Genomic DNA, 19957 nt, shown 5'->3' on the forward strand with positions numbered 1-19957 from the left:
TCCCTCTGTGTTCTTGTTGCTGAGGATCTGGGCTTTTTCTCTGACTTCCTTGAAGCTTAGTCTCTTTCTCTTACAGCCTGGGACTGGAGTGAGGCAAGGCTTATTGATGCAGGAGTCTTTAGGGATTGGCTTTTTGAGAATTTTGTAGATGGTCCCTCTCAGAACTTCAGAGGGAGTAAAAGTCTGGGTCTCTTCCTTGGCATCTTCTCTGTCATGCATGCATGAAACCAATGAATTCGCTGCATTCAGAATTGGTGCAAGTTTGCTGGTCATCTGCTGGATGCCCTGAACTGTACCCCTCGGTCACTTGTTGCTACTGTGCAGTGCTTTTGGGAGCCAGGTCGGGAGCGCAGTCCTGCAACTGCACTGCAAAAGTGTGACCACATAAATTAATCCGGAAGTGCTAACCCATCATTAGAAACAGTTGCATCACTGGCCTCAGTAGACGTTTCTGCCTGAGAAAAGACTCAGACTCCATCTGCTTTTAATCGCACTATTGTTTTCCTTTCAGCGACATGGAGGACCACAAACCACTGAAGGGCAGTCGAACACCATCCAACGGGACAGTGCGCCGCGACGAGAGCGACGACAGTCTCGTGGACTATGGGGAGGGTGGGGACGGACAGTTTAATGAGGATGGCTCATTCATCGGTCAATACAGTGGTCGAAAGGAGAAGGACACTCACGAAGGAAATGAAAGCTCAGAAGCCCCGTCGCCAGTCAACGCCATGAACTCATTCGTCTAACGGCGGCCACCGCTCTGCTGTAGTGGCCGCAGTGGGCCAGCAGATTACTTTACCAGTGGCCCTCTCCAGGGTTACCTGTCGCCAAGACTGCTAACACCCCCTCATCCTCTCCCGCATCATCTGACCCTCGTGGTCACCATGGATACCACGGACTCCCCTCCCCCAGCAGGGACGAATGAAGAGGAAGCAATACAAGAATGTAGACGCGTGTTGGTGCCAAAACTCTACGAACTTATAGCCTAAATATATATTTTAACTATTTAAATGTCCCACAGGAAGTTAAATATGCATCCGAACACATTAGTCAACATCTGCATGGATACGACCATGGTCCCCAAAAAGCATCGTACACATTGAGATTGTAAACAGTTTGGTTCACGAGTGATTGTGTTTAATGGTGTCTGATATTTAGAGGAATGAAATAGCAGAAGTAGCATTTGTCTTTTTTGGGACGAGTGATTCGTTTGTAAATAGATATATTGACTATTTTAGGTCAGCCACAGGTAGGTATCGGAAACAGCAGGAAATGGCTCACAATCCCCCAACAATGAAGCGAAGTCGCACAGAATCTTTAGAGCCTGCCTCACACTTGGACGCAGTACTTATCTCTCTGGATTTTTGTTTTGAAGTTTCAAATTGTAGTCTGCTATGTTGAAGCTCGTAACCTTTCCCTGCTGGCCCAACCCTGGTACTGCGGTCATTCTAACAACGTCAGTCACGGCTCCATGCACTGACGCATTAAGGCAGAATTTCCTTTCATGCGCATCTTGAGGACCTCATCGAACAGAGGGCTCAATGTGTCGGCGCTGCTGGTCAACCTGGTACAAGCTAGTGAATGTTATCTTTATCAGTCAAACCGCTTTTATTTTGCAACTTCAGCCAGTATTATAAATGTTTTCCAAAATAGAATCAGTTCCTTTACCACATTAAGTTTTTCTGTTTGGCTTTATTTATCCTTTACATTTGATAAGCTTAAGATCAGTAGCAGTGAATTGTTGTTTATCATAAAGTTACATCGGGGGATGCTTGTGCATGGAAACCCAAACTGAAGAAGATCCTTTGTTAAAGTATGTTACAGTTTGTTCTTTTTTTTTTTTTTTCGTGACAAAATCAACGACAGTCAGTGTGGTGACGAGTGGTGCATGACAGCTATTCTGATTTCCAACTGCAACCCTGCCAAAAAACATTTCCACGCAGAATAAAGAAGTAGCATGTCTTTGTTGTTTTGCAGTTGAAAGGTAAACTCTGACAGCTCTAACAGACGCTAATTGTTGAGGGAGCAAATTGTTTCACTGAACAATGAGGCAGAATTTTGGTCGGAAACGACAGCATTCACTTTGAGTTGAGATGCACAAATTTGTTCTTCATCGTGAAACCAGAAGACCATTGGCTTCTATTGCACAATATTGAAGATGCATTATTACAATTTTGAAAATAAACAAGAAGAAGCTGTGGCAACGAGCGGTTGTATGAAAACTATTTTGCTCTTTGTTTTGCGTAACATGAGTCTGTTTTTCCAAAATTGGTGTTGAAGAAAGTGACTACCACAACAAGCGGAGCGTAATGGCCATGTTGACCCCCAGATGTGGAAAGGTTTAGAAAGTGAACAATGTGCTATTGTGGCGACAGCTGGCCTCTTCATTTTCTAAGCTTGAAAACTCACAAGACAGTCGGAAATTGTACAGTTTATTTATGGAAGGCAACAGACAAACAGAGCATGATGTTTAGTGATCAGTGATTTAGCATCGCCATGGGTTTGAACAAACAAGATTGCTGCTGGCTGCTCTGACATCTCTTGTTCACCTCATCATTTCAGCTTGCTACGCCAAACTACTGCCAAACTAGCACCAGGTTACTGCCAACAGACGCCGGAGTTTCTGTCTGTCACAAAGGCTTGACAAGCATCCTGAAAGTATCCGTTTCTGAATGTGAGAGTTTAATTGTTGCTGGTTTCACTGAGAATGATACACTAACACACATGTCAAACTTTGTCATCACTTAACTGTAGCTGAAAAAGTGTATGGGGAGCACTCACTGGGTTTTATACCATTGCTACTGAAAGAGTGTGTGTGTGTGAATGTGCATGCTTGTGTGTCAAAGCGTGCGTGGCCCTGCTTTACCTAATTTTGTGGCAAGCAGTTTAAGCCCCGCCCCCTCCTCCGACGTCATTATGTTTGGGTTATCATGACTTGCATCAAGTTTATTTGTGTTTCCACGTGTCAACTGTGAACGATGAAAAGTAACTGAGCACTGAGTCGAGGTCGTGGGTGGGTGGGGGGGGCGGAGTTGAGAGATAAGCTGCGTTGTGGGTCGCGCGACAAATGTGAGTGTGATGAGATTATTTAGAGTTTTATCATTTGCTGTGATTTTACTTTTTCTGACACCCGTCAGAGGACTTTGCAATCAGGTGTCACCGGTTATTTTCACTTGTGATTGTGAGTCTGGGAGTGAAAAAGTTGTCGTCAGAATTTTGACCATTTCAGTAAAGATCTGAATATGTTTTATTGTTTCCATTGAAAATTAAACGTGCACAACTGACTTAGCTGGCTGCTTATTCCTGTTCTCACAGTTGAAAGATGAATTCTGACGACGTGTGCAGATGCGACTGACGTTCTGACGCCTTAAGTGTTTTGAATGACCTGCACATATGGGCAAGATGTGAAACTTATGAAGGCATGAAACATGAGGAGCATGAACGGCTGTCTTCAATTCCACACCACAATTCTGCGAAAGATTTTGTATTTCAAATGATTAAGTATTAAATGTTGGTTTCAGGAAAAGATGTCTTTGTGTCTTCGTCACAAACCGAACTCCAACCCGAAACTCATCCACTTATCATACCCTGATCTCACCATCATACCGACTTATATTAACATGAACTAGCAGCACACCCCAAGACCTGCTGCCACTCTGGGTTATACCAAAGAACCACCCTTAGACAAGAAGGACACACACTTCATGTTCACTCATGTGTGACTCGACGGCTCTCTGGGAGCCGAGGAGTTCCACCTCCTGAGCCTCTACAGAAGTCTCCATCACACCCTGACACAAAGGTACTGGTCATACTGGTCCCCAACAATGATCATTAATTCAATTAATAATCATTCACGCCTAAAACTAACTGATATGTAGAATCAGAAGTAAGAACACTTCTGACAGGATGACATCAGAATCAGTTTCACTTTATTAATCCCAAGGAAAATTGTGTTTGTAACATGCTCAGAAAAAAATAAATAAATAAGAAATAATATTATAAAGTGCAAAAAAAGCGATAGAAATATATATATATATATATATATATATATATATATATATATATATATATATATATATATATATATATATATATATATATATATATACATATATATCGCCGTGGACCAGTCACAACATCCAGCCCTGCTCCTGTCAATCACCCTGTGGCCCCGCCTCTCGCGCCGCTGTACCACATGCTCTCTCCTCCAGCAGGAAGTTCTGTTGACGGGACGGTGCGGGCTGCGGGACGATGCGTCTCTTTTGCGGGATGTGGTGAGTGGACCGAGCATCCTGCAGTCTGTCGCACTCAGGTAGGTCCTACAGGCGTCTGAGCGGATGTTCGGCTGTGTGATGGGGCAGGACCGGGGCTCAGGTGAACCGGGCCGGGCTCGCCGCCGGTACCGCAATGCAGAGTGGTACTGTGCTGATGTCAGAGCTGCGCAGACAGTGAGTGTGTGTGTGTGTGTGCTGGGAGGAGACCTTGAAACTGCGTCAAACGTGCACGGATGTTGGCGAGCACGAGAGTCCAGAGCGGTTCTGGTTCGGCTCTGATCCGGTATCTGATGTTATGATCGAATCAATGAAAAACAGAGACGCAGAAAGTTTCCAAACTCCAGCCATTAATGTGTAGCAATTTGTTTGTCAAGAAAACTGAAATGTTTCCCAAAAAAAGGTCCAATTACATACACAGAATAATCTTGTATGGTTCATATTTAATTATAGCATTACTAGAACTCCTAAACCTCTGTAAAATGACAAAAAGAAGATGTCAATATTTTTAGTTTTTGTGTAGCTCTAGCGATAAAAACGTACAGTACGAGGTTGGCTTCACTTTATTGAAGTCTAATGGTAGAACTGTAAAATAAAGAAGAAGAGCATAGAATGAAAGGATTTTCTTAACATTCAATAAATCAATTAAAAAGCTACCAAACTCCCAGGAAAGCGTCCACAATTTGACAAACCACACTGAACACCACAAGCTGTGGAGAGACAGGCGGCTGCTCGCATCCTCCCTTCACTGCTCCAAACAAGCACTGCCAGATTAAACCAGTTGTGACCTAGATTCTAGGATTACGCCCTGGCGAATCGATCAGAATCAGATGAGCAGATTACTCTGAGATAAAAAAAAAAGCTCATATTTTGGTGAAATGTTGTGTTTTGTTGTGCCTCCTCTGCTGCTGCACAAAGTTAGTGTGTTCATGTCTCATGTCTCAAAGTGCCCCGGCGTGGCCTCGCACATGCTCATGTTGGCGCTGTCCGGACCACTCAGACCTCTGAAGATGGCCTTGACAGTTCTTCATGTTCAGTAGCACAATCGCTATAAACACAGGGTTTGCTCTCTCCCAAACGGAACACTCACCATTATGATGATATTATTATTATGATATTGATATGTGCTTAATCCTTACAATCCCAAAATACACTGAGCCTCATCAACTCCGAATGAATCTCTCTGATTATTACACTATTCAGATGTGTTCTGAGCATTTTTTCAGTCTCATTCTGGATACCTGCAGTCTTTGACACTTGCAATATGTGCTGAGTCACTGACGCTCTGACTGTGTTGTTGCTGCAGTGAACAGGTCTTCACAGAGAGATGGCGTTCACCCTCCTCCTGCTCTCCCTTTTCGCCTCACTTTCTCTCACCGGTAAAAAAAACCAGCACGTTGTCGTCGCTGTTTTTGTTGCTCCACCTGACATCTGTTTTTCCTCCTCAGGGGCTGTGTTGTTCGGTGAGCCCAGAATATTTGGAGGTAAGTGCAGTCGACGCAAAAGCTCCTGTTCAGGCCAACGGTGCCTGTTCAGTGCAGTGCCACCCTGCTGGTCAGGTGGTGGAAGTGTGAACGGTGACTGTAGGACTCAGTGAAGATAACTGAAACTAAAAAGAGGAGGAGTTTTTTTAGACTTAAGAGTTACAATTCTTTTGTTTGGCATATTAGGAGTTTCATAGACAAAAATTTATATATAATATAAATAAATAATATAATAAAGTAAAAATCTGTTTATTGTCCATTTCTATGGAATTTAAAAAGATATATTTACTTCATCTTTTTCTAAATGTTTGACTGTGTTTTACATGTTGTAAAATCTAAAATCATATATTTTCATTCCCAAAACGATGCAAATGCTTTTGTTGCGGTTGTCACAGGTTTCCATAAGTCTTTCTGGCCAAGTGTGTGAGATTGTGACCATGCTTTTTGGAGGAATATTTTTTTTAATATTTGAGAGAAAAATGTGTCCTCAGAGGATGCGACCGGCTATGGACCAATCTTCGAGGAGGAGCCGGTGGATGTGGTCTACATGGAGGACTCTCCTGACAGGAGGATCTCCATGAACTGCCGAGCGCGAGCGAACCCACCTGCCTCGTACAGGTGTGACTACTTCTCCCAGGCTTATAGTTTAGCCTGAAAAGTGTGTAGTGACAATATCTCTCCACCAGGTGGCGCCGCGACAATTGGGAGATCAAGCTGATGGAGCAGCCAGATGAACACTACAGCCTGGTGGGAGGCAATCTGGTCATCACCAACCCCAAACCCAAAAAGCACTCTGGGACATATGTGTGCGTCGCCAAGAACATCTACGGAACCGTCATCAGCAAAGAGGCTCGCGTCAAGTTCGGATGTGAGACCCTTTGACTTTCAGTGATGAGTGGAAGAGGGTCAGTCGCTCTGACAAAAAGACAGCAGAGCAGAATTAGATGTGTCAGAGTTGAAGATGCTCTTTGGAAGTGACTCGGAAGGTTTAGACAAGTGGGGGGGGGGACAGGGATCACGATGGTCGAGAAATGTTAGACATGGAGGTGTCTGGAAAAAGGAGCAGGAAAACAACCAGACAGGTTCATGGATGAAGCAGATGAGGACATGAAGAGGCGAGGTGTGACTGTCAACACAAAGTGGCACTTTAAGTTCTGAATACGACATGTTCATGGAGACCTTTAAATGTGCTGACTCACCCACTCTGATCTCTGATCCTGGTTCAGTTCTGGAGGAGTTTCCTCAGGAAGAGCGAGATCCGGTCACTGTAAAAGAAGGTCAGGGTGCAGTCCTGCTGTGTGTTCCTCCTAAAGCTCTGCCAGGTGAGGATCCTCCTCTTCTGTTCATCATCCCAAAGTCTGAAAACATTGTGTCATCCATCAGAGGAAGTCACCTACCGATGGATCTACAACGAGTTCCCCATGTTCTTGCACACGGACCACCGACGCTTCGTCTCCCAGAAGACGGGGAACTTGTACATCTCCAAGGTGGAAGCTCAGGACGCAGGAAACTACTCGTGCTTCGTGTCCAGTCCCATCATAGGGAAGAGTGTCTTCTCAAAGTTCATCCCACTCATCCCTTTGCCGCCGGACGACGGTGTGTGTCTGAACGAAGCAGCACCACAAACCAGGCTGTCTCACTCCTGCATTTATTTTGATTTCCACGCAGGTGAGGAGCGGAAGTACCCAGCAGACATCCGGGTGAAGTTCCCGGACACCACTGCCATGCTGGCGTCCAACATAACTCTGGAATGCTTTGCCTTGGGAAAGTAGGTCGCACAGGTTTTCCTCTCCTCACATCTTGCTCAAGTGACAACATGTTCTGTGCTTCAGTCCCATCCCGCACATCGTCTGGAGAAAGGTAGACGCCACCGACCTTCCTGCAAATCATGAGATCAGCGAATCAGGCGCAGTGCTGCATCTCTACAACGTCCAGTACGAGGATGTGGGAGGTTATGAGTGCGAGGCCATCAACACTAAAGGGAAGGACTGGCACAAGGCTTGGCTCTATGTAGAGTGTGAGTGCAACTTGTGTGTCACCTGTTATTCATTGTTGATCGTCGTGAAGTCTGTTTAATTCAGTGGAGTGAAGATGAGACGCTCCAGCGTCGCTCACACACACAGACAGGGACCACATTATTGGTGGCATGAGCCACATAAACAAATATATATGAATAGTAAAATAAATGCCGCACACATTTCTATCTGCGCCGCCGAGGAGGATCATGGTAAAATGTATGAATTTGAAAGATACATGTGCACAAAAGACATATGGTGGACGCGAACCAGCAACTTTGTGACACGCAGGCATGCGCTTTAACTGCTGTACTGCCGCTGAGTCACGTGACCAGCTGTTCAGGTGAGCCTTACAGCTTAACATATCTGTAGGATGTGGCTTTTCTCAGCAGCACAGTAAAACAATGTGGCTCCGAGCCTCTGACTGGTTGGCCACCCCTGTACTAGGACACTGCCCGATTGCCCTTAACCTGGTTTCTACAATATTAACAATTTTATCTACACGGTTCTGCAGCTGCTCCAGAATGGGCCGAGACCATCAACAACACTCAAGTGGACATTGGCTCAGAGCACACCATGCGCTGTGTGGCGGCGGGAAAACCCTTCCCCTTCATTCGCTGGTACAAAGACGGGTACATGGTGAGGATGACTGATAAGTAGAGCTGCTGCCAACAGTTACCTCTCGCTGACCAGCCCCTTGTGGGCAGAGTCAGACCTCTCATCATGGGGCATCAAAGACGTCAGATTGAGGTGGTGAAGCTTTGGGTTGAAGGCTCCCTCTATCCATTATTAAGATCAGACCTGATTCCACCACAAGCTGAAGGATCCATGTGTGTCCACAGTACGGTAAAGGAGAGCTGAAGTTTTCCAGTCTGACGTTTGACGACTCAGGCATGTACCAGTGTATCGCAGAGAACTACTGGGGCATCAAATACGCCAACGCAGAGCTGCGAGTGATCGGTGAGACGGTTTCAAACAAAAACGATCTGAGCAAAAACCTAACTGCGATATTCTCACGACAGCATGTGCTCCAACGTTTGAGTTTAACCCAGTGAAGAAGCAGCTGCTGGGGGCCGAAAATGCTCGAGTGGTCATCGAGTGTAAACCAAGGGCTGCTCCTAAACCCCGGATCACCTGGACCAAGGGCAAAGAGCTGCTCTTCAACAGCTCCCGGTCAGTTTGGGTGATCTTCAAACAGTTGGGAAGTTTTGCTTTGACTGATATTTGTTCTCCTGGGATCAGTATTTCCATTTTGTATGATGGGAGTTTGGAGATCCTGAACGCCACCAGGAACGATGTGGGGACCTACACATGCTTTGCTGAGAACGACAGAGGGAAGTCCAACAGTTCTGGCTATCTCACCATCACAGGTCAGTTTGTCTAGTCACTCTGTTTACCTTGGGAAAGTGTTGGGGAAAGATATGGTTGTGGGATTGTTCATAAGTGGCTTTTCACACTGCGGGTTCTGTCTCGGGTGGCCTGAGTCCGATTCCCCCCCTGCTGCGCAGCCTCGCACCGCTACGCCTCAGGCGATATCCCTTTATTCCTGACAGCTGAGCCGCAGCCACATCACAGCAGTGAAAACAGTTACTGTACAGCGCAGCATTATTCATTTAAGCAAATCTGTCTGTCAGTAAAATCAGGTGTATATCAGCCTAATAAAGGTGAAAACACGCGAGTTATCAAACATCTGCATACACCGCGAGTCTGTTTCGTGCAGCTCCCAGCTACACACCTCAGTGTTCTAGACAGCGATCAGAGCCTTTACTGCCCGGCATTTATCATGTTTGTATGGATACGCTCTGAGCCGAAAGAGCTTTGTCTCGAGACAGAACCCGCAGTGTGAAAGCGCCCTGAGGGGTAAGACACTTTTAAAGCTACAGTTATCATCCCTGAGTGTTCAATCGAGTTCCGATGTCATCCAAACCATTTTTATCTCCTAATCTTCCGTCCATTGCTCTGTGACCTAACCCTAACTTCACTTAATTCCACTGGTGGTTGGGGCACTGCTCCAGCTAGGGGGGCACTGTAAAAACTGCCCTTTCAGCAGGGCAGCTGAGCCAATCACAGGCGTTAAACAGTGTCATGACAACAGAAATTCATCAAAACTGCGGCCTAGTATGTGTTGCCAGATTTCTCCATTGCCCCAAATTTGTGACGGAAGAGGAGATTAGAGAGCTTGAACAACCCATAAACCAAACTGTAACAACAAGAAGGGTGTCCAGTACTCTAACATGCAACTACAATACTACAGTTGTGTCCCATTTAAGCCTAAGAAGCAAGTCATTCTGATGAAAGAGATGAAATCAAAAGGCAGAATGGAAGTGACTGTGAGGAGAAGGCAGAGAGGAACGAAGCCTCAACAGCTCTGATTATCTCGACTGTTAGATGCTACCAGCATCACCGTGGCACCTGAAGACAGCGAGGTCCAAGTGGGTGATGAGGTGATTCTAAAGTGCTCAGCGTCCTATGATCCAAAGCTGGACATCACCTTTATCTGGGCTGTGGACTACAGGACCATCAACTTTGACACAGAGTGGCAGCACTATGAACGTGTGATGGTAAGAACCGCACCATTGACTTCTGCAAACAATTCACATATTCATTTGTGTGGTTCCGACCCAGACTGAAGAAGGCAGTGGACACCTGAGAATTAAAAATTCCCAGATCTGGCATGAAGGCCGCTACACCTGCACCGCTCAGACAGCAGTGGACAATGACATGGCCTACGCAGACCTGAAGGTCATTGGTGAGTCTCCTTATCTTTTTGTTCGGTTTCCTTACCATGGGTCCCTCATTTTTGAGAGTCTCCTTCTTCTTTTCCAGGTGTTCCTGGACCTCCTGGGGTTATCAGAGTGGAGGAAATTGGGGATACATGGGTGAGGCTGCAGTGGACCAAGGGGGCAGAGCACAACAGCCCAATACTCTTCTACACCATCCAGACCAGACACTACTGGGCGCTGTACGAGGACGACTGGAGAAACGCCAGCAGCTGTGAGTTGGTTTGGCACATCCGGCCTCCTACACTAGATGGTGATCATGAACAGGAATATGAGATGGTGTTTGGATGGACTTTACAGCACCACAATTCTTGGACGGCAGTTTGGAACGGGCAGATGTTACAGACCTGTACCCCTGGATGGAGTACCAGTTCAGGATCATTGCGACCAATGAGTACGGCTCTGGAGAGGCCAGCATACCCTCACTCAAGATCAAAACCTGGGATGCAGGTAAAAAGTGTGTTTGCCATCAAACTTGAAATGAAGCGTGTCTATAAATGTGTCTTGAATTCCAGCTCCTGTGGTTTCACCGACGAATGTCGCCGGCTACGGAGGAAGGAACGGCGAGATCATCATCACGTGGACGGTACTTTTATGACTAATGCACTCGTTGAATTAAGAGCTTCCAGTAACATAACCGCTGCTGGCCCACAGCCTGTAGAGCCATGGTTCTTCTATGGTAAGAACTTTGGATACATTGTGGCCTTCAAGCCTCATGATGCGTTAGACTGGTGGTACAAGACCATCTCCGATCCCGAGACAAGACGTTACGTTCACCAAGATACCTACTTCACTATCACTGAGGAGGACTTCCAGGTGCGAGAGTTTCAGGTGAAAATCAAGGCATTTAACATCAAGGGTGACGGTCCGTACAGCCTCACCAAGGTCGTCTACTACCCACGCGATGGTGAGGCCCAGACTTCTCTCTTATGTCTCTCCAATTGTTCCCACACTTTAATGTTTTCGGCTTCTCAGTCCCGATAGAGCCTCCGACCGATGTCTATGCCAGGCCGGTGTCGTCCACCGAGGCTCTGGTGTGGTGGCTGCCTGTGGTGGACACTGGAACAGGTCTGCAGCAGTACATTGAGGGATATCAGGTAAGAGGTAGGCTGCCAGTGGAGATGATGTTTTTTAAGAAGCCTCATTCCATCATCTGTTATTTGTTCTATCCAAGGTGAAATATTGGAGAAAGTATGACGACCCTGAACCAGGTGCGAATCGCATATTTGTTCCTGCTACTGTCAATCAAACAAGGTTGGAGAACATGCTGCCGGACTCCCACTATCTCATTGAGGTGCGAGCTTACAATGGGGCCGGACTGGGGCCTCCCGGGGAACACTGCGAGATGTTCACCAAGAGACCACGTGAGTCCTGCATTGAGGGTGGTGCCCAACCCCAACCCCAGTCACTGAGTGGTGCATGTCTCTTCAGCTCCTTCCGAGGCTCCCAGGATGTGGCGTTACATCTCTTGGACAGGAAAGTGGCTGTACGTGTGGTGGGATCATATCCAGTACGACTGGTTTGGGAACGTCTCCTTCCCTTTGTACTACAAGGTAGGTGGAGGGATTTTTTTTAGCTGAGCAAAAAATGGATTTGATATCTCTGATGACGTATTTCGCTTCACATTGTCGTCAAAAAACAGAAGCAAAGTTTATAGTAACTTGCTGACGGGGATGACTGTGTTCCCCAGGTCATGTTCAGGAGATCTGGCTACATCTACAGTAAGGTCTACGTCACTGGCTGGCACTTCATGGACTTCCCCATGCCGCAGTGGGGAGACTACGAGCTTATGGTTCGTGGCCGCTACGAGGGAGGCGACGGCCCAGTTCGCAAGATCAGAATCCTGGGTAAAATGAACGTTCTGAATCAGTCAAACGTTTCCTCAGACGGTCTTTAATTGTGTTTGTTTGTGCACAGGTAAAGCCTCAATGACCTCGCCGACATTCAGCCTCGTGTCTCTCACTCTGCTGGTGCTGAGCGTCATGAGATTGATCTAGACCTCAACAGTCAGCGCGGCGTCGGGGTCCCTCACTTGTCAGTCGTTGGCTTCACTCAACCATCTTTCACATTACAGCACTTTATCACATAAACAAACGGCTTCACTGCGTTTTAGTACTTGGTCATTTTCTCATCTTAGAGCAGTCGAGTCGGAGGAGACTCTGGATCCCAACAATGTAACCAAGTTAGAGGAACGTTAAATAAACAAGATCAACTCTGTTGTCAAGTGAAAAGGTACACGTGTGTGTGTGTGTGTGTGTGTGTAAGCACTCAGACATCAATATGTGCACACCAGACTGAGAATGGAAGAGGACAATGAAATAGAGAACAATAAAGAACAAATAAAAGAAACTGAAATTTAAAAAAAGCCACATGAGAAAGGAACAGGGGGAAGAATAAGTGATAAAATCAAGAAAATAAGACAAGTGAAATGAGAAAGGGTGGCTGAGCAATAATGAGAAGAGAGTGACATCGAGATGAAGCAAAAGGATGGAGTGAGAGAGCAAGAAGAAAAGGCAGAGGTGAGACAGTAGAAATGGAGTGAGGGTGGGAGAAAACCAAGAAGAAAGAATGAGAGAGTGCGAGGACAAGGGGCTGTCAGTTACTTGGAGAAAAGGCCAGAAAAGGAAGAAAAAAATAAAGATAAAGACCGGTATTAAGAAAGAACAGTGAGAGAGAAAAGAAATGACCAAGATGGAATGACGGATTGGACTAAAAGTGAGAGAGGGAAACAGGGAAACGTGGAAAGTTGGACACTTGAAAATACAAACAAATTGGAACAGAGAGAGTCGACACAGCAAGCGGAGGTGATACATGGATTCAGCCAGCAGGAGGCAGTACATCCCCGTATCGTAATCCGTGCTTATGATTCCTTTCTTCTTCTTGACGTCAATAAAACACAGAAATTTAACGGTATATCCATGTTGACGTTTCAGTTAAAATCATTCTATAATAACTATTGTTGTTTTGTTAGTGAGCTTGCCAGTGTTCATGAACAGACATAACTCATATTATAATAAATCATATTTATTATATTTAATTGTTTTTTCCACTTGGTGGTCAGAGAATGAATTATTCAACAATAAACAGGAATCTTGTTCTCAGTTTACTCAACACATCACACAATCATTAATTCACTGCTTTATTGTGTGTGTACGTATGAGCCCCCAACTGCTCCTTTAAACAACGGAGAAACTCCCCCGAGAGACTCAAATCAATGTTTTAGTCATTTACTTGGGATCAGAGTGGCGAGCGGCGATGGGCGGGGCCTGTGAGTGTGTGTGTACATGTGAGTTGGCTGGGATCCTTTCTTGTGCTCTGTTTCATTTTCCTCCACATGCTCCACCACATCCCTGAGTGATGAACAACACGGCCTGCATGGGTCCATGACCACACACCAGGAGTCATCCTCTTGAACTGTGGGCCTCAGTCTCTGACAAAGTCAGCACACAAGCTCCCCACTGGTGCAGTGACAAGCCTGTACAACCTGAACAGCATCATTTCCGTCAACATGGCCCTCATCTCAGCTCCATGGGAGGCAGTGCTCCAGTTGAGGTGGCATGATTAGGAGACCGGGTTGCTTCAAATGGAGACCCGAATCCCACAAAAAAACCTGTGGTATGAGCGGAGCCACCATGTCTGACACAGTCCACAGCACTGGCTGAACAAAGTGACTATTAAATGCACCACCTGTAGTGTAGCTTTCACTCTCTGATGGGAAAACAAGAGTCAAAACACAATTCAGTGTCAATATCTGTTTTAAATGTTGGTGGCAAGTTTTAGCATTACTATTAAATGCATTCACTCCTTCACCACTGACTTCATCATATGCCCTTCCGTCATCATTATCTTTTGTTTTTCCAGATTAAATGTTCATAATCTCTGCTTTTTAAACTCAAGTGAGCGCTGGACAAACAATCTCACAAAAAATGTCACTTAAACAATTTCAGCTTAGCGGGTGGAGTCTGACCCAGCATGCTGTATTGGGCCCAGTGTCTTTGAGTTGAACACACATGACAACAACCCACTAAAAGTTGACTCCGACCACCACCACAATTACTGACTATTACCAGTAAAGAAAGTGATTTGTTTATTAATGGCTAATATATATTCCCCAAATAAAATTTTTGAAAATGTAGTTAAACATTCAGTGGAAAAAAACAAAACATCAAATCAGTTGAAGGAACGATGGAACGGATGAAAGTGACAGGAATTCAGCTAGTTGCTTCTGACCTCTGTGTCAATGAGTGTCGTCCTTGGTAGAAGCAAGTGAGGGGCCGCAATAGTCGGGGTCAGAGGTCAGCATCAGAGGGATTCAGACTAATTAAGCTCAGACAGTGATGCATTACAGAGCAGGTGTTTAACCACCGGTGGAGTTTATAATCTAACTTGGTTCACACATGTACACGAGGACACGCAACATCGAGGAAACCCTTTAAAGTGCAACACACGTTTATGTGAAGACAGGTTGGACCACAAACATATTGCACTGTACTTCTTGAGTTACAATGTTGTGCTGAGGAATGGAACAAGACAGATCATCTCAAGTGTATTTTGAGCAACACTGTAAAGGTCATACAGTAGCAAGACTACAAAGGTCACCGTGACCAAGTGAATTGTAATTTAAAATATGAGTTGGTATGAGAAGCATGAAGTCACTGGTTTTCTACTCAAGTATGAATGGACGATAGTTTTGGTATGCCTCCTCTGCCTGTGCCCAGGACCTGTTTTCCTGCAGACAGACCTACTTGGTCAAGGTGAGAGAAAAGAAAAAAAGAGATTTCTCCACAGAGTTAGACTCTGTCACCCTATCTCTAGAAGACTAGTTGAGGGGCTCACACTTCTGGACTGAATGTCTCCTGGAAACCACCCGATTGAGGAGTTTATCCAGGTCCCTATGGCAAGCCTGTGTGTGGACTAAGAACAATAAATGTTGACCAAAAATGACAAAAAATACATCTAAGGGTGATGTGTCTTCAGATTATGACTTCAAGGTTAAATGAATTTCAAAAGGAAGAATTAAATAGAATCATTTTAAATAACAACCTTGCCATTATCATGTGTTTGTTATCGTCTCCTCACAGAGACATTTTTAAAGGAACACTGCGACTGAATAATTTTCTTACTCGCGCACACACCCACGGCCAGATTAGACTCGCACCACAGACCACGAAAAGAACCTGCAAAGTCGTCTCATTTCCTGCACCCAGTTGAAACCACTTCCTGTGTGGCGCCGTCTGTCAGGGACGATAACAAACTATCATGTCGCTAATCAGCTGTTTTTGTGGCCTGTTGAGTGCAACTGTGTGCATATGTATGGCCCTACTACACATGTGTGAGTTCACTTGTGGGTGTTCTGTACAGTGACACTATATTCATTGTAGTATGTGTCTCTTTTTGAGGATGAAGACTTCAAAACAAAAGGTTCACTACGTTAAAAGTCTTGTTTAAGTTTAGCCATTTGTTTTGGATGGTTAAGTAATGGAAGAGAGGGTGGGGAAAGCATCATGTCAATGAGTGTGTGTGTGTGTGTGTTTTGCATATTTCATGTTAATTCACACAATTATATTATATTATATTATAACAAAATAAAATAACAATAAATTACATTGTTTATTTGTCCCACAGTGGGGAAATTTGACTTAATGTGTCTGTCTAATTGTGTCTGTATTTAAGTCAGTTTGTGTCTTTGCATATACATATATATATATATATGCAAAGACACAAACTTTATATATATATATATATATATATATATATATATATATATATATATATATATATATATATATATATATACCGACAGGCTCACAACATGTTTCTGAGGAGCTCGCTGCAGTTGAGTGACAGTATTTCTGCTAACTCCAACCTGCAAATATTGAGACTAACTCCTGAAGTGACCTGAAGACTCACAAGTCAAACAGCAGCTCATCAATTCAAAACAAATGAATCTTGCGATGCGCAGTATGTTGTGTTGTAGAATGTAAAATGTGTCTTCACCTCTGTATACACAGTTTTTATATTGGTGCTTGCTTGGTGTGCTTCTTTCAGTGCATGAGTATGTTGGGGTTCTGTTTTTTTTCGTATTCTATTTGTGCATCTCACTGTGTGTCTTATTGTGGTGTGTGTCGCTTTGGTGACCATTTATGTGATTATTTTGTGTGTCGCTTTGATGTGTTTATTTCCACCGTCCGACTGATGCAAGGTTTTTGTGGATGCTTTTTGGAGCTCCAGTTTCTGTGTGTGCACCTCTGCATGCGTATGCCTCTTTGATGGGCTTTGGTACATCGGCAGTGAAAGTTCTAACGCAGGAACATGATGTTGCCACTCCCTCTTCCCTGTTATCACCGAGGTTGCTATGACAACACAGACACATTGATGGAATGATTTGGAGAATATGAGACGCGTCCATCACCGCTGACAGCTACTGCCGACTTAACAAGCATCTAAACGCCGTAACAGGACGCTGACAGCGTTACGACGTTCACCTTGTTATGTACCAATAAAAGCAGCGTAGCGACCTTGCGGGTCGACCTGGGCGGCCGTAAAGACCCGCGCAGATATTGGATCGTAAAGCAGCCACGGCGTGGTGCAGATGGAAAAACAAGGACTTTTATTTGGAGCATAAAGTTGTGATGTATCACTGACAGCTCCGCGCAAAGGTTGCCGGACGCCACTATCGATCCCATCGTTCCCCCAGTCGGACATTGTGTTCAGCTGAAGTTGTCTCAACTCGTCGTTGGGTCCTTCAACAGTGTCCTTGGCTTGGAGTGTCTGTTCAGTGTTTCACTTCTGATCGAGGTCTGCTCAAGGCCTACAGCCATCTACTGGGCAGAGGCTCGGACCAGTATGAGTGTATTGTGTCTGTTCAGGAGACTCTTTGGATATTTGGCCATGTGCCTAGTTGTGGACTCTGCATGTGTTTTGGTGAGTTAAAGATCTGGACAGGGTTGTGTTCAGTGTGTTCAAGTCTGTTTTGGCGACAGTTTCGTATATTTGAATGTCTTCTTGTTTGTATGTGAGGATAAGGGCAAGAGAGACCCTGAAGCCAACCAGTGGTCAGATGTTGACTCTGGTTCACTGAGTTCACGAGTCAGTCAGTCCTGGACCCGGACTGCCGTAGAGCTCTAGAGCAAAGCAGTGCCTGACTTCTGCTCCACAGAAATTGATGGGTTACACTGCTGTGTACAGTTCCGGCCTGTAGTGAACCATGAAGCCATTTATTGTCCCCACAGCTCCTGTGACAAAACAAAGATCCTTTATCGACACCGAGACAGGAGACACGTTCACCATCCGCGTTTGTCACCTTAAATCATTCATTGCTAATGTTCCTCGGAGGTGCTGGTCTCGTCACAGGATCTGGTCCCAGGGGCCCCACATCAGTCCTGAACTGTCATCTCTGTCATCAATGTTAAGAGGCTTTTCTTGTGTGCCTGTGAATGTATCTTTTTTTTTTGTATGGCTGTGAGTTATAAATGCCAATGGGTTTGTCTGCTGTTCGTTTCTGTCTATGTGTTGTGTGGAGTGCAGCAGTGTGTTCACATAGGTGCTGTATTCTGTATAGTTACATTATATTCAGAGTATGTGTGGGGATCTTATTTGTGTGTGTGTGTGTGTGTGTGTGTGTGTGTGTGTGTGTGTGTGTGTGTGTGTGGGCTTGTGTATCCTGCTTTGTGGGGACCAATTCTTGACAAAACACTATCCTTGTGAAGTCTGTATGACTTTGTGGGGACATTTGGCTGGACCCACGAGGTAAAGCCTCAATTTGAGGATGAAGACTATAATAACTGGGTCATTATAATTCGGTGTAAGTTTGGTTCAGAGCCATTTGTTTTGGATGGATATGTTTAGGGTGAGAGGCTGGGAAAAAACACTATGGAAAGCAACGGTCCCCACTAAGATGGTGACAAACCTGTGTGTGCGTGTAGGTCAGCGTCTCCCTGTGTTTTCAGTGTTTTGGTTTGTGAGATGTTTTGTGAACTCCACAAAACGTCTGTCAGAATAAGAGTCACAGGAATAATATTGGCAATAAACATGATTGACATATTTACTTGTCAGTGAGAAACATGTAAATAATGACAAACGAGTTTGTCGTCCCAGTGACTAATGAGGATTTATGTCCGCAGCGGTCCGTGGCCAGAGGTCACTGGAGGTCATGAGGCTGACCTTTACATACTCAATATGACAGAACAACATGAGGTTTCTTGGCATCAATAATCCCAAACAAGGTCTACAGAACATTATGACCTGCCTCACTGAGAGCACCGCAACTGTCCAAACTGTTTAGACCCGCAGTGGTCAGTGGCAACCTGTGGTTGTTGTGTGTCTACCAAGTGTTGCGTTTGAATATGGCCTTTTAACTGGCTACAGTTAGTGTTTCTGGTTGGCCTCGTCTTCTTTAATTCATTTTTACTTTACTTGTTTATTTATTTATTTTTGCTTGTGTGTGTTTTCTTGCATACTGTACATGTATGTTTCTTTGTGGGCTTTGGTGTGTGCCCATAAATGTGACTGTGTCTGACTTCAATGTATACATTATATTATATTATATTATATTATATTATATTATATTATATTATATTATATTATATTATATTATATTATATTATATTATATTATATTATATTATATTCAATCCTTTATTTGTCCCACAGTGGGGAAATTGGACTTAATGTGTGTGTGTGTCTAATTGTGTCTTTGCGTTGTGTTTAAGTCAGTTTGTGTCTTGGTATATCTGTGCTCTTGTTTTTAAAGAATCATCTTACCCAGCACACAATTCGTCCTGTTAGGGAAGCAGCAGAGCTTCGAGACTCAGAGAGTGTCAGGTTCAAATCCCTCGACTCCTTGACTTTTATGAGACTTCTGAATTTTAAATGAGGAAGTGAATCAGATGTCTCAAAGCACTCCAGCGATTCTGACTGGAGGAGGCCAGATGCTGGTAGTAGTGATGAATACGGTAAAGATGAAGGTGATGATGATGATATTTTCCCATTTGACTGGACTCATTTTAGGGACCAAATGCGTTTGTGAGTCTTGCCGTTGTTTTTGTCCTCTTCAACTTTCAAGCACGTTTGATATTTATGAAATTCATCTTTTTATTTCAAGTTTTTTTATCAGCCATTTCACCGGCTGCTCATTTATTTGTGCCGTTGGAGCGACAAACATTCGACCTTCAGCTCGAGTGTTTGTCTCCCTCAAGGTGGAGGAAAACCCTTCAGGGTAAAACGTTGCTCTTTTATTTGGTTGCCTCGCTGCATCGACACATAAAAGCCCACATGGGCGGATTTGATCGCTTCTGCTGAAGAGGTCCGACCAAGAGCTGCTCTTGTCCTCGTCTCAGGATGTTATTAATTCAGATTTTTCCAAAACATGTCCTCATTTAATCTGCTAGTTCTTCTCCAACAATTTAT

At 44.6% G+C, this 19957-nt stretch overlaps 2 protein-coding genes across 4 annotated transcripts in view; both read left to right on the forward strand.

Annotated features, from left to right (window-relative positions):
• Positions 1-3516, forward strand: part of nrcama (neuronal cell adhesion molecule a) — a 31517-nt gene extending 28001 nt beyond the window's left edge. For both annotated transcript variants that reach the window (XM_053861728.1, XM_053861729.1), the window contains one exon: positions 512-3516. In XM_053861728.1, coding sequence (XP_053717703.1) covers positions 512-746 — 235 coding nt within the window. In that variant the 3' untranslated portion in view covers positions 747-3516. The remainder of the gene's footprint in view (positions 1-511) is intronic.
• Positions 3517-4169: 653 nt separating this feature from the next.
• On the forward strand, positions 4170-13421 carry cntn1b (contactin 1b). Of its 2 annotated transcripts, none has more exons than XM_053862203.1 (24): positions 4170-4312; positions 5578-5650; positions 5720-5755; positions 6247-6373; positions 6442-6623; positions 6982-7077; positions 7139-7351; positions 7424-7523; positions 7588-7772; positions 8285-8409; positions 8613-8730; positions 8793-8943; positions 9013-9140; positions 10159-10331; positions 10396-10519; positions 10597-10764; positions 10851-11000; positions 11066-11136; positions 11205-11457; positions 11526-11647; positions 11725-11914; positions 11982-12103; positions 12241-12397; positions 12468-13421. In XM_053862203.1, the coding sequence occupies exons 2-24, from the start codon at positions 5599-5601 to the stop codon at positions 12545-12547; spliced, it is 3123 nt and encodes a 1040-aa protein (XP_053718178.1). In that variant the 5' UTR covers positions 4170-4312; positions 5578-5598; the 3' UTR covers positions 12548-13421. The 2 variants fall into 2 exon arrangements, with proteins under 2 accessions (XP_053718178.1, XP_053718179.1); XM_053862204.1 differs by lacking the exon at positions 4170-4312 and adding an exon at positions 4326-4448.
• Positions 13422-19957: the final 6536 nt, after the last annotated feature.

The sequence above is a fragment of the Synchiropus splendidus genome, chromosome 4 (assembly GCF_027744825.2).
Source record: "Synchiropus splendidus isolate RoL2022-P1 chromosome 4, RoL_Sspl_1.0, whole genome shotgun sequence".
In the NCBI taxonomy this organism is placed as follows: Eukaryota; Metazoa; Chordata; class Actinopteri; order Syngnathiformes; family Callionymidae; genus Synchiropus; species Synchiropus splendidus.

Bases quoted from the DNA above. Each gene is read 5' to 3' on its own strand.
- cntn1b (XM_053862203.1), top strand. From the start codon at position 5,599: ATGGCGTTCACCCTCCTCCTGCTCTCCCTTTTCGCCTCACTTTCTCTC. The intron at 7,524-7,587 runs GTAGGTCGCACA...TCTGTGCTTCAG, and splicing joins GAATGCTTTGCCTTGGGAAA to TCCCATCCCGCACATCGTCT. The intron at 11,648-11,724 runs GTAAGAGGTAGG...GTTCTATCCAAG, and splicing joins AGTACATTGAGGGATATCAG to GTGAAATATTGGAGAAAGTA.